This window comes from Protomyctophum bolini (genome assembly GCF_963924005.1).
Source record: "Protomyctophum bolini genome assembly, chromosome: 8".
Classification (NCBI taxonomy): domain Eukaryota; kingdom Metazoa; phylum Chordata; class Actinopteri; order Myctophiformes; family Myctophidae; genus Protomyctophum; species Protomyctophum bolini.
The window spans coordinates 22,668,500-22,683,205 of NC_137869.1; the positions used below are offsets into that span (position 1 = coordinate 22,668,500).

General features: G+C 31.8%; 1 protein-coding gene across 1 annotated transcript in view; it reads right to left on the reverse strand.

Annotated features, from left to right (window-relative positions):
- Positions 1-14,706, reverse strand: part of obscna (obscurin, cytoskeletal calmodulin and titin-interacting RhoGEF a) — a 152,108-nt gene that overhangs the window by 34,551 nt on the left and 102,851 nt on the right. Inside the window, exon 25 of the mRNA XM_080770756.1 lies at positions 10-276. Within this exon, the coding sequence (XP_080626882.1) occupies positions 10-276 (267 nt within the window). The remainder of the gene's footprint in view (positions 1-9; positions 277-14,706) is intronic.

Genomic DNA, 14,706 nt, shown 5'->3' on the forward strand with positions numbered 1-14,706 from the left:
TTATCTTACCCTGGACAGTGAGCTCTGCAGTTGACTGGCAGTCTTTGGTCTTACAGGTGTATTTCCCAGCATCGCTTTCCTCTACGCTGTTGATGACAAGTTTAGTGAGACGGCCCTCCTGCTTCATCTCATATTTGTCTCCAGGTTTGAGGACGACTCTGCCTCTTCTCCAGTCCACTGGGGCTCCAGGCTTGGAGAGCTCACAGCAGAACTCTCCTCTGTTGCCCTCCTTCGCCACCAACATTTCCACTTCTTGCTTGAATGTTATGGGAAGGGCTACAGAATACAAGATATATGTCACTGTACACAATGACTCGATACACTGCATCATCCTCAAATCAAGTCTATGAAACTTGAGATATTACATCGCTAAATCAACATCTGATATGCCACTTTTGGCTGTTGAAAAACAGCTTCTAATCATTATTTGACACTTTTGGTTGTTGAGAAAAAGCTCCTAAACCATTATTTGACACTTTTGGTTGTTGAGAAACAGCTCCTAAAACATTATTTGACACTTTTGGTTGTTGAGAAACAGCTCCTAAAACATTATTTGACACTTTTGGTTGTTGAGAAACAGCTTCTAACCATTATTTGACACTTTGGTTGTTGAGAAACAGCTCCTAAAACATTATTTGACACTTTTGGTTGTTGAGAAACAGCTCCTAAAACATTATTTGACACTTTTGGTTGTTGAAAAACAGCTTCTAACCATTATTTGACACTTTTGGTTGTTGAAAAACAGCTTCTAACCACTATTTGACACTTTTGGTTGTTGAGAAACAGCTCCTAAAACATTATTTGACACTTTTGGTTGTTGAGAAACAGCTTCTAACCATTATTTGACACTTTGGTTGTTGAGAAACAGCTCCTAAAACATTATTTGACACTTTTGGTTGTTGAGAAACAGCTCCTAAAACATTATTTGACACTTTTGGTTGTTGAAAAACAGCTTCTAACCATTATTTGACACTTTTGGTTGTTGAAAAACAGCTTCTAACCACTATTTGACACTTTTGGTTGTTGAGAAACAGCTCCTAAAACATTATTTGACACTTTTGGTTGTTGAGAAACAGCTTCTAACCATTATTTGACACTTTGGTTGTTGAGAAACAGCTCCTAAAACATTATTTGACACTTTTGGTTGTTGAGAAACAGCTCCTAAAACATTATTTTACACTTTTGGTTGTTGAAAAACAGCTTCTAACCATTATTTGACACTTTGGTTGTTGAGAAACAGCTCCTAAAACATTATTTGACACTTTTGGTTGTTAAAAAACAGCTTCTAACCATTATTTGACACTTTGGTTTTTGAGAAACAGCTCCTAAAACATTATTTTACACTTTTGGTTGTTGAGAAACAGCTCCTAAAACATTATTTGACACTTTTGGTTGTTGAGAAACAGCTCCTAAAACATTATTTGACACTTTTGGTTGTTGAAAAACAGCTTCTAACCATTATTTGACACTTTGGTTGTTGAGAAACAGCTCCTAAAACATTATTTGACACATTTGGTTGTTGAGAAACAGCTCCTAAAACATTATTTTACACTTTTGGTTGTTGAAAAACAGCTTCTAACCATTATTTGACACTTTGGTTGTTGAGAAACAGCTCCTAAAACATTATTTGACACTTTTGGTTGTTGAGAAACAGCTCCTAAAACATTATTTGACACTTTTGGTTGTTGAGAAACAGCTCCTAAAACATTATTTGACACTTTTGGTTAGTGAGAAACAGCTCCTAAAACATTATTTGACACTTTTGGTTGTTGAAAAACAGCTTCTAACCATTATTTGACACTTTGGTTGTTGAGAAACAGCTCCTAAAACATTATTTTACACTTTTGGTTATTGAGAAACAGCTCCTAAAACATTATTTGACACTTTTGGTTGTTGAAAAACAGCTTCTAACCATTATTTGACACTTTGGTTGTTGAGAAACAGCTCCTAAAACATTATTTTACACTTTTGGTTATTGAGAAACAGCTCCTAAAACATTATTTGACACTTTTGGTTGTTGAAAAACAGCTTCTAACCATTATTTGACACTTTGGTTGTTGAGAAACAGCTCCTAAAACATTATTTTACACTTTTGGTTATTGAGAAACAGCTCCTAAAACATTATTTGACACTTTTGGTTGTTGAAAAACAGCTTCTAACCATTATTTGACACTTTGGTTGTTGAGAAACAGCTCCTAAAACATTATTTTACACTTTTGGTTATTGACAAACAGCTCCTAAAACATTATTTGACACTTTTGGTTGTTGAAAAACAGCTTCTAACCATTATTTGACACTTTGGTTGTTGAGAAACAGCTCCTAAAACATTATTTTACACTTTTGGTTAGTGAGAAACAGCTCCTAAAACATTATTTGACACTTTTGGTTGTTGAAAAACAGCTTCTAACCATTATTTGACACTTTGGTTGTTGAGAAACAGCTCCTAAAACATTATTTTACACTTTTGGTTATTGAGAAACAGCTCCTAAAACATTATTTGACACTTTTGGTTGTTGAAAAACAGCTTCTAACCATTATTTGACACTTTGGTTGTTGAGAAACAGCTCCTAAAACATTATTTTACACTTTTGGTTGTTGAGAAACAGCTCCTAAAACATTATTTGACACTTTTGGTTGTTGAAAAACAGCTTCTAACCATTATTTGACACTTTGGTTGTTGAGAAACAGCTCCTAAAACATTATTTTACACTTTTGGTTATTGAGAAACAGCTCCTAAAACATTATTTGACACTTTTGGTTGTTGAAAAACAGCTTCTAACCATTATTTGACACTTTGGTTGTTGAGAAACAGCTCCTAAAACATTATTTTACACTTTTGGTTAGTGAGAAACAGCTCCTAAAACATTATTTGACACTTTTGGTTGTTGAAAAACAGCTTCTAACCATTATTTGACACTTTGGTTGTTGAGAAACAGCTCCTAAAACATTATTTTACACTTTTGGTTATTGAGAAACAGCTCCTAAAACATTATTTGACACTTTTGGTTGTTGAAAAACAGCTTCTAACCATTATTTGACACTTTGGTTGTTGAGAAACAGCTCCTAAAACATTATTTTACACTTTTGGTTGTTGAGAAACAGCTCCTAAAACATTATTTGACACTTTTGGTTGTTGAAAAACAGCTTCTAACCATTATTTGACACTTTGGTTGTTGAGAAACAGCTCCTAAAACATTATTTTACACTTTTGGTTATTGAGAAACAGCTCCTAAAACATTATTTGACACTTTTGGTTGTTGAAAAACAGCTTCTAACCATTATTTGACACTTTGGTTGTTGAGAAACAGCTCCTAAAACATTATTTTACACTTTTGGTTAGTGAGAAACAGCTCCTAAAACATTATTTGACACTTTTGGTTGTTGAAAAACAGCTTCTAACCATTATTTGACACTTTGGTTGTTGAGAAACAGATCCTAAAACATTATTTTACACTTTTGGTTATTGAGAAACAGCTCCTAAAACATTATTTGACACTTTTGGTTATTATTATTGGTGATTATTATTATTTTGGGAGGCAAATTATTTTGGGAGGCAAATTATTTTGGGAGGCAAATTATTTTGGGAGGCAAATTATTTTGGGAGGCAAATTATTTTGGGAGGCAAATTATTTTGGCAAATTATTTTGGGAGGCAAATTATTTTGGCAAATTATTTTGGGAGGCAAATTATTTTGGGAGGCAAATTATTTTGGCAAATTATTTTGGGAGGAAAATTATTTTGGGAGGCAAATTATTTTGGCAAATTATTTTGGGAGGCAAATTATTTTGGCAAATTATTTTGGGAGGCAAATTATTTTGGGAGGCAAATTATTTTGGGAGGCAAATTATTTTGGCAAATTATTTTGGCAAATTATTTTGGGAGGCAAATTATTTTGGCAAATTATTTTGGCAAATTATTTTAGGAGGCAAATTATTTTGGCAAATTATTTTGGGAGGCAAATTATTTTGGGAGGCAAATTATTTTGGGAGGCAAATTATTTTGGCAAATTATTTTGGGAGGCAAATTATTTTGGCAAATTATTTTGGCAGGCAAATTATTTTGGGAGGCAAATTATTTTGGAAGGCAAATTATTTTGGCAAATTATTTTGGGAGGCAAATTATTTTGGCAAATTATTTTGGGAGGCAAATTATTTTGGCAAATTATTTTGGGAGGCAAATTATTTTGGGAGGCAAATTATTTTGGCAAATTATTTTGGGAGGCAAAATTATTTTGGGAGGCAAATTATTTTGGGAGGCAAATAATTTTGGCAAATTATTTTGGGAGGCAAATTATTTTGGGAGGCAAATTATTTTGGCAAATTATTTTGGGAGGCAAATTATTTTGGGAGGCAAATTATTTTGTGAGGCAAATTATTTTGGCAAATTATTTTGGGAGGCAAATTATTTAAATTATTTACACTTTTGGTTATTGAGGAACAGCTCCTAAAACATTATTTGACACTTTTGGTTGTTGAAAAACAGCTTCTAACCATTATTTGACACTTTGGTTGTTGAGAAACAGCTCCTAAAACATTATTTTACACTTTTGGTTATTGAGAAACAGCTCCTAAAACATTATTTGACACTTTTGGTTGTTGAAAAACAGCTTCTAACCATTATTTGACACTTTGGTTGTTGAGAAACAGCTCCTAAAACATTATTTTACACTTTTGGTTGTTGAGAAACAGCTCCTAAAACATTATTTGACACTTTTGGTTGTTGAAAAACAGCTTCTAACCATTATTTGACACTTTGGTTGTTGAGAAACAGCTCCTAAAACATTATTTTACACTTTTGGTTATTGAGAAACAGCTCCTAAAACATTATTTGACACTTTTGGTTGTTGAAAAACAGCTTCTAACCATTATTTGACACTTTGGTTGTTGAGAAACAGCTCCTAAAACATTATTTTACACTTTTGGTTAGTGAGAAACAGCTCCTAAAACATTATTTGACACTTTTGGTTGTTGAAAAACAGCTTCTAACCATTATTTGACACTTTGGTTGTTGAGAAACAGATCCTAAAACATTATTTTACACTTTTGGTTATTGAGAAACAGCTCCTAAAACATTATTTGACACTTTTGGTTATTATTATTGGTGATTATTATTATTTTGGGAGGCAAATTATTTTGGGAGGCAAATTATTTTGGGAGGCAAATTATTTTGGCAAATTATTTTGGGAGGCAAATTATTTTGGGAGGCAAATTATTTTGGCAAATTATTTTGGGAGGAAAATTATTTTGGGAGGCAAATTATTTTGGCAAATTATTTTGGGAGGCAAATTATTTTGGCAAATTATTTTGGGAGGCAAATTATTTTGGCAAATTATTTTGGGAGGCAAATTATTTTGGGAGGCAAATTATTTTGGCAAATTATTTTGGGAGGCAAATTATTTTGGGAGGCAAATTATTTTGGGAGGCAAATTATTTTGGGAGGCAAATTATTTTGGCAAATTATTTTGGCAAATTATTTTAGGAGGCAAATTATTTTGGGAGGCAAATTATTTTGGGAGGCAAATTATTTTGGGAGGCAAATAATTTTGGCAAATAATTTTGGGAGGCAAATTATTTTGGCAAATTATTTTGGGAGGCAAATTATTTTGGCAAATTATTTTGGGAGGCAAATTATTTTGGCAAATTATTTTGGGAGGCAAATTATTTTGGGAGGCAAATTATTTTGGGAGGCAAATTATTTTGGCAAATTATTTTGGGAGGCAAATTATTTAAATTATTTACACTTTTGGTTATTGAGAAACAGCTCCTAAAACATTATTTGACACTTTTGGTTGTTGAAAAACAGCTTCTAACCATTATTTGACACTTTGGTTGTTGAGAAACAGCTCCTAAAACATTATTTTACACTTTTGGTTATTGAGAAACAGCTCCTAAAACATTATTTGACACTTTTGGTTGTTGAAAAACAGCTTCTAACCATTATTTGACACTTTGGTTGTTGAGAAACAGCTCCTAAAACATTATTTTACACTTTTGGTTGTTGAGAAACAGCTCCTAAAACATTATTTGACACTTTTGGTTGTTGAAAAACAGCTTCTAACCATTATTTGACACTGTGGTTGTTGAGAAACAGCTCCTAAAACATTATTTTACACTTTTGGTTATTGAGAAACAGCTCCTAAAACATTATTTGACACTTTTGGTTGTTGAAAAACAGCTTCTAACCATTATTTGACACTTTGGTTGTTGAGAAACAGCTCCTAAAACATTATTTTACACTTTTGGTTATTGAGAAACAGCTCCTAAAACATTATTTGACACTTTTGGTTGTTGAAAAACAGCTTCTAACCATTATTTGACACTTTGGTTGTTGAGAAACAGATCCTAAAACATTATTTTACACTTTTGGTTATTGAGAAACAGCTCCTAAAACATTATTTGACACTTTTGGTTATTATTATTGGTGATTATTATTATTTTGGGAGGCAAATTATTTTGGGAGGCAAATTATTTTGGGAGGCAAATTATTTTGGCAAATTATTTTGGGAGGCAAATTATTTTGGGAGGCAAATTATTTTGGGAGGCAAATTATTTTGGCAAATTATTTTGGGAGGCAAATTATTTTGGCAAATTATTTTGGGAGGCAAATTATTTTGGGAGGCAAATTATTTTGGCAAATTATTTTGGGAGGAAAATTATTTTGGGAGGCAAATTATTTTGGCAAATTATTTTGGGAGGCAAATTATTTTGGCAAATTATTTTGGGAGGCAAATTATTTTGGCAAATTATTTTGGGAGGCAAATTATTTTGGGAGGCAAATTATTTTGGCAAATTATTTTGGGAGGCAAATTATTTTGGCAAATTATTTTAGGAGGCAAATTATTTTGGGAGGCAAATTATTTTGGGAGGCAAATTATTTTGGGAGGCAAATTATTTTGGCAAATTATTTTGGGAGGCAAATTATTTTGGCAGGCAAATGATTTTGGGAGGCAAATTATTTTGGAAGGCAAATTATTTTGGCAAATTATTTTGGGAGGCAAATTATTTTGGCAAATTATTTTGGGAGGCAAATTATTTTGGCAAATTATTTTGGGAGGCAAATTATTTTGGGAGGCAAATTATTTTGGCAAATTATTTTGGGAGGCAAATTATTTTGGGAGGCAAATTATTTTGGGAGGCAAATAATTTTGGCAAATTATTTTGGGAGGCAAATTATTTTGGGAGGCAAATTATTTTGGCAAATTATTTTGGGAGGCAAATTATTTTGGCAAATTATTTTGGGAGGCAAATTATTTTGGGAGGCAAATTATTTTGGCAAATTATTTTGGGAGGCAAATTATTTAATTTATTTACACTTTTGGTTATTGAGGAACAGCTCCTAAAACATTATTTGACACTTTTGGTTGTTGAAAAACAGCTTCTAACCATTATTTGACACTTTGGTTGTTGAGAAACAGCTCCTAAAACATTATTTTACACTTTTGGTTATTGAGAAACAGCTCCTAAAACATTATTTGACACTTTTGGTTGTTGAAAAACAGCTTCTAACCATTATTTGACACTTTGGTTGTTGAGAAACAGCTCCTAAAACATTATTTTACACTTTTGGTTGTTGAGAAACAGCTCCTAAAACATTATTTGACACTTTTGGTTGTTGAAAAACAGCTTCTAACCATTATTTGACACTTTGGTTGTTGAGAAACAGCTCCTAAAACATTATTTTACACTTTTGGTTATTGAGAAACAGCTCCTAAAACATTATTTGACACTTTTGGTTGTTGAAAAACAGCTTCTAACCATTATTTGACACTTTGGTTGTTGAGAAACAGCTCCTAAAACATTATTTTACACTTTTGGTTAGTGAGAAACAGCTCCTAAAACATTATTTGACACTTTTGGTTGTTGAAAAACAGCTTCTAACCATTATTTGACACTTTGGTTGTTGAGAAACAGATCCTAAAACATTATTTTACACTTTTGGTTATTGAGAAACAGCTCCTAAAACATTATTTGACACTTTTGGTTATTATTATTGGTGATTATTATTATTTTGGGAGGCAAATTATTTTGGGAGGCAAATTATTTTGGGAGGCAAATTATTTTGGCAAATTATTTTGGGAGGCAAATTATTTTGGGAGGCAAATTATTTTGGCAAATTATTTTGGGAGGAAAATTATTTTGGGAGGCAAATTATTTTGGCAAATTATTTTGGGAGGCAAATTATTTTGGCAAATTATTTTGGGAGGCAAATTATTTTGGCAAATTATTTTGGGAGGCAAATTATTTTGGGAGGCAAATTATTTTGGCAAATTATTTTGGGAGGCAAATTATTTTGGCAAATTATTTTGGCAAATTATTTTGGGAGGCAAATTATTTTGGCAAATTATTTTGGCAAATTATTTTAGGAGGCAAATTATTTTGGCAAATTATTTTGGGAGGCAAATTATTTTGGGAGGCAAATTATTTTGGGAGGCAAATTATTTTGGGAGGCAAATTATTTTGGGAGGCAAATTATTTTGGGAGGCAAATTATTTTGGGAGGCAAATTATTTTGGCAAATAATTTTGGGAGGCAAATTATTTTGGCAAATTATTTTGGGAGGCAAATTATTTTGGCAAATTATTTTGGGAGGCAAATTATTTTGGCAAATTATTTTGGGAGGCAAATTATTTTGGGAGGCAAATTATTTTGGGAGGCAAATTATTTTGGCAAATTATTTTGGGAGGCAAATTATTTAAATTATTTACACTTTTGGTTATTGAGAAACAGCTCCTAAAACATTATTTGACACTTTTGGTTGTTGAAAAACAGCTTCTAACCATTATTTGACACTTTGGTTGTTGAGAAACAGCTCCTAAAACATTATTTTACACTTTTGGTTATTGAGAAACAGCTCCTAAAACATTATTTGACACTTTTGGTTGTTGAAAAACAGCTTCTAACCATTATTTGACACTTTGGTTGTTGAGAAACAGCTCCTAAAACATTATTTTACACTTTTGGTTAGTGAGAAACAGCTCCTAAAACATTATTTGACACTTTTGGTTGTTGAAAAACAGCTTCTAACCATTATTTGACACTTTGGTTGTTGAGAAACAGATCCTAAAACATTATTTTACACTTTTGGTTATTGAGAAACAGCTCCTAAAACATTATTTGACACTTTTGGTTATTATTATTGGTGATTATTATTATTTTGGGAGGCAAATTATTTTGGGAGGCAAATTATTTTGGGAGGCAAATTATTTTGGCAAATTATTTTGGGAGGCAAATTATTTTGGGAGGCAAATTATTTTGGCAAATTATTTTGGGAGGAAAATTATTTTGGGAGGCAAATTATTTTGGCAAATTATTTTGGGAGGCAAATTATTTTGGCAAATTATTTTGGGAGGCAAATTATTTTGGCAAATTATTTTGGGAGGCAAATTATTTTGGGAGGCAAATTATTTTGGCAAATTATTTTGGGAGGCAAATTATTTTGGCAAATTATTTTGGCAAATTATTTTGGGAGGCAAATTATTTTGGCAAATTATTTTGGCAAATTATTTTAGGAGGCAAATTATTTTGGCAAATTATTTTGGGAGGCAAATTATTTTGGGAGGCAAATTATTTTGGGAGGCAAATTATTTTGGGAGGCAAATTATTTTGGGAGGCAAATTATTTTGGGAGGCAAATTATTTTGGGAGGCAAATTATTTTGGCAAATAATTTTGGGAGGCAAATTATTTTGGCAAATTATTTTGGGAGGCAAATTATTTTGGCAAATTATTTTGGGAGGCAAATTATTTTGGCAAATTATTTTGGGAGGCAAATTATTTTGGGAGGCAAATTATTTTGGGAGGCAAATTATTTTGGCAAATTATTTTGGGAGGCAAATTATTTAAATTATTTACACTTTTGGTTATTGAGAAACAGCTCCTAAAACATTATTTGACACTTTTGGTTGTTGAAAAACAGCTTCTAACCATTATTTGACACTTTGGTTGTTGAGAAACAGCTCCTAAAACATTATTTTACACTTTTGGTTATTGAGAAACAGCTCCTAAAACATTATTTGACACTTTTGGTTGTTGAAAAACAGCTTCTAACCATTATTTGACACTTTGGTTGTTGAGAAACAGCTCCTAAAACATTATTTTACACTTTTGGTTGTTGAGAAACAGCTCCTAAAACATTATTTGACACTTTTGGTTGTTGAAAAACAGCTTCTAACCATTATTTGACACTTTGGTTGTTGAGAAACAGCTCCTAAAACATTATTTTACACTTTTGGTTGTTGAGAAACAGCTCCTAAAACATTATTTGACACTTTTGGTTGTTGAAAAACAGCTTCTAACCATTATTTGACACTTTGGTTGTTGAGAAACAGCTCCTAAAACATTATTTTACACTTTTGGTTATTGAGAAACAGCTCCTAAAACATTATTTGACACTTTTGGTTGTTGAAAAACAGCTTCTAACCATTATTTGACACTTTGGTTGTTGAGAAACAGATCCTAAAACATTATTTTACACTTTTGGTTATTGAGAAACAGCTCCTAAAACATTATTTGACACTTTTGGTTATTATTATTGGTGATTATTATTATTTTGGGAGGCAAATTATTTTGGGAGGCAAATTATTTTGGGAGGCAAATTATTTTGGGAGGCAAATTATTTTGGGAGGCAAATTATTTTGGCAAATTATTTTGGGAGGCAAATTATTTTGGGAGGCAAATTATTTTGGGAGGCAAATTATTTTGGCAAATTATTTTGGGAGGCAAATTATTTTGGCAAATTATTTTGGGAGGCAAATTATTTTGGCAAATTATTTTGGGAGGAAAATTATTTTGGGAGGCAAATTATTTTGGCAAATTATTTTGGGAGGCAAATTATTTTGGCAAATTATTTTGGGAGGCAAATTATTTTGGCAAATTATTTTGGGAGGCAAATTATTTTGGGAGGCAAATTATTTTGGCAAATTATTTTGGGAGGCAAATTATTTTGGCAAATTATTTTAGGAGGCAAATTATTTTGGGAGGCAAATTATTTTGGGAGGCAAATTATTTTGGGAGGCAAATTATTTTGGCAAATTATTTTGGGAGGCAAATTATTTTGGCAGGCAAATGATTTTGGGAGGCAAATTATTTTGGAAGGCAAATTATTTTGGCAAATTATTTTGGGAGGCAAATTATTTTGGCAAATTATTTTGGGAGGCAAATTATTTTGGCAAATTATTTTGGGAGGCAAATTATTTTGGGAGGCAAATTATTTTGGCAAATTATTTTGGGAGGCAAATTATTTTGGGAGGCAAATTATTTTGGGAGGCAAATTATTTTGGCAAATTATTTTGGGAGGCAAATTATTTTGGGAGGCAAATTATTTTGGCAAATTATTTTGGGAGGCAAATTATTTTGGGAGGCAAATTATTTTGGCAAATTATTTTGGCAAATTATTTTGGGAGGCAAATTATTTTGGGAGGCAAATTATTTTGGCAAATTATTTTGGCAAATTATTTTAGGAGGCAAATTATTTTGGCAAATTATTTTGGGAGGCAAATTATTTTGGGAGGCAAATTATTTTGGGAGGCAAATTATTTTGGGAGGCAAATTATTTTGGGAGGCAAATTATTTTGGGAGGCAAATTATTTTGGGAGGCAAATTATTTTGGGAGGCAAATTATTTTGGGAGGCAAATTATTTGGGAGGCAAATTATTTTGGGAGGCAAATTATTTTGGGAGGCAAATTATTTTGGCAAATAATTTTGGGAGGCAAATTATTTTGGCAAATTATTTTGGGAGGCAAATTATTTTGGCAAATTATTTTGGGAGGCAAATTATTTTGGCAAATTATTTTGGGAGGCAAATTATTTTGGGAGGCAAATTATTTTGGGAGGCAAATTATTTTGGCAAATTATTTTGGGAGGCAAATTATTTAAATTATTTACACTTTTGGTTATTGAGAAACAGCTCCTAAAACATTATTTGACACTTTTGGTTGTTGAAAAACAGCTTCTAACCATTATTTGACACTTTGGTTGTTGAGAAACAGCTCCTAAAACATTATTTTACACTTTTGGTTATTGAGAAACAGCTCCTAAAACATTATTTGACACTTTTGGTTGTTGAAAAACAGCTTCTAACCATTATTTGACACTTTGGTTGTTGAGAAACAGCTCCTAAAACATTATTTTACACTTTTGGTTGTTGAGAAACAGCTCCTAAAACATTATTTGACACTTTTGGTTGTTGAAAAACAGCTTCTAACCATTATTTGACACTTTGGTTGTTGAGAAACAGCTCCTAAAACATTATTTTACACTTTTGGTTGTTGAGAAACAGCTCCTAAAACATTATTTGACACTTTTGGTTGTTGAAAAACAGCTTCTAACCATTATTTGACACTTTGGTTGTTGAGAAACAGCTCCTAAAACATTATTTTACACTTTTGGTTATTGAGAAACAGCTCCTAAAACATTATTTGACACTTTTGGTTGTTGAAAAACAGCTTCTAACCATTATTTGACACTTTGGTTGTTGAGAAACAGATCCTAAAACATTATTTTACACTTTTGGTTATTGAGAAACAGCTCCTAAAACATTATTTGACACTTTTGGTTATTATTATTGGTGATTATTATTATTTTGGGAGGCAAATTATTTTGGGAGGCAAATTATTTTGGGAGGCAAATTATTTTGGGAGGCAAATTATTTTGGCAAATTATTTTGGGAGGAAAATTATTTTGGGAGGCAAATTATTTTGGCAAATTATTTTGGGAGGCAAATTATTTTGGCAAATTATTTTGGGAGGCAAATTATTTTGGCAAATTATTTTGGGAGGCAAATTATTTTGGGAGGCAAATTATTTTGGCAAATTATTTTGGGAGGCAAATTATTTTGGCAAATTATTTTAGGAGGCAAATTATTTTGGGAGGCAAATTATTTTGGGAGGCAAATTATTTTGGGAGGCAAATTATTTTGGGAGGCAAATTATTTTGGCAAATTATTTTGGGAGGCAAATTATTTTGGCAGGCAAATGATTTTGGGAGGCAAATTATTTTGGAAGGCAAATTATTTTGGCAAATTATTTTGGGAGGCAAATTATTTTGGCAAATTATTTTGGGAGGCAAATTATTTTGGCAAATTATTTTGGGAGGCAAATTATTTTGGGAGGCAAATTATTTTGGCAAATTATTTTGGGAGGCAAATTATTTTGGGAGGCAAATTATTTTGGGAGGCAAATTATTTTGGCAAATTATTTTGGGAGGCAAATTATTTTGGGAGGCAAATTATTTTGGCAAATTATTTTGGGAGGCAAATTATTTTGGGAGGCAAATTATTTTGGCAAATTATTTTGGCAAATTATTTTGGGAGGCAAATTATTTTGGGAGGCAAATTATTTTGGCAAATTATTTTGGCAAATTATTTTAGGAGGCAAATTATTTTGGCAAATTATTTTGGGAGGCAAATTATTTTGGGAGGCAAATTATTTTGGGAGGCAAATTATTTTGGGAGGCAAATTATTTTGGGAGGCAAATTATTTTGGGAGGCAAATTATTTTGGGAGGCAAATTATTTTGGGAGGCAAATTATTTTGGGAGGCAAATTATTTGGGAGGCAAATTATTTTGGGAGGCAAATTATTTTGGGAGGCAAATTATTTTGGCAAATAATTTTGGGAGGCAAATTATTTTGGCAAATTATTTTGGGAGGCAAATTATTTTGGCAAATTATTTTGGGAGGCAAATTATTTTGGCAAATTATTTTGGGAGGCAAATTATTTTGGGAGGCAAATTATTTTGGGAGGCAAATTATTTTGGCAAATTATTTTGGGAGGCAAATTATTTAAATTATTTACACTTTTGGTTATTGAGAAACAGCTCCTAAAACATTATTTGACACTTTTGGTTGTTGAAAAACAGCTTCTAACCATTATTTGACACTTTGGTTGTTGAGAAACAGCTCCTAAAACATTATTTTACACTTTTGGTTATTGAGAAACAGCTCCTAAAACATTATTTGACACTTTTGGTTGTTGAAAAACAGCTTCTAACCATTATTTGACACTTTGGTTGTTGAGAAACAGCTCCTAAAACATTATTTTACACTTTTGGTTGTTGAGAAACAGCTCCTAAAACATTATTTGACACTTTTGGTTGTTGAAAAACAGCTTCTAACCATTATTTGACACTTTGGTTGTTGAGAAACAGCTCCTAAAACATTATTTTACACTTTTGGTTGTTGAGAAACAGCTCCTAAAACATTATTTGACACTTTTGGTTGTTGAAAAACAGCTTCTAACCATTATTTGACACTTTGGTTGTTGAGAAACAGCTCCTAAAACATTATTTTACACTTTTGGTTATTGAGAAACAGCTCCTAAAACATTATTTGACACTTTTGGTTGTTGAAAAACAGCTTCTAACCATTATTTGACACTTTGGTTGTTGAGAAACAGATCCTAAAACATTATTTTACACTTTTGGTTATTGAGAAACAGCTCCTAAAACATTATTTGACACTTTTGGTTATTATTATTGGTGATTATTATTATTTTGGGAGGCAAATTATTTTGGGAGGCAAATTATTTTGGGAGGCAAATTATTTTGGGAGGCAAATTATTTTGGCAAATTATTTTGGGAGGCAAATTATTTTGGGAGGCAAATTATTTTGGGAGGCAAATTATTTTGGCAAATTATTTTGGGAGGCAAATTATTTTGGCAAATTATTTTGGGAGGCAAATTATTTTGGGAGGCAAATTATTTTGGCAAATTAT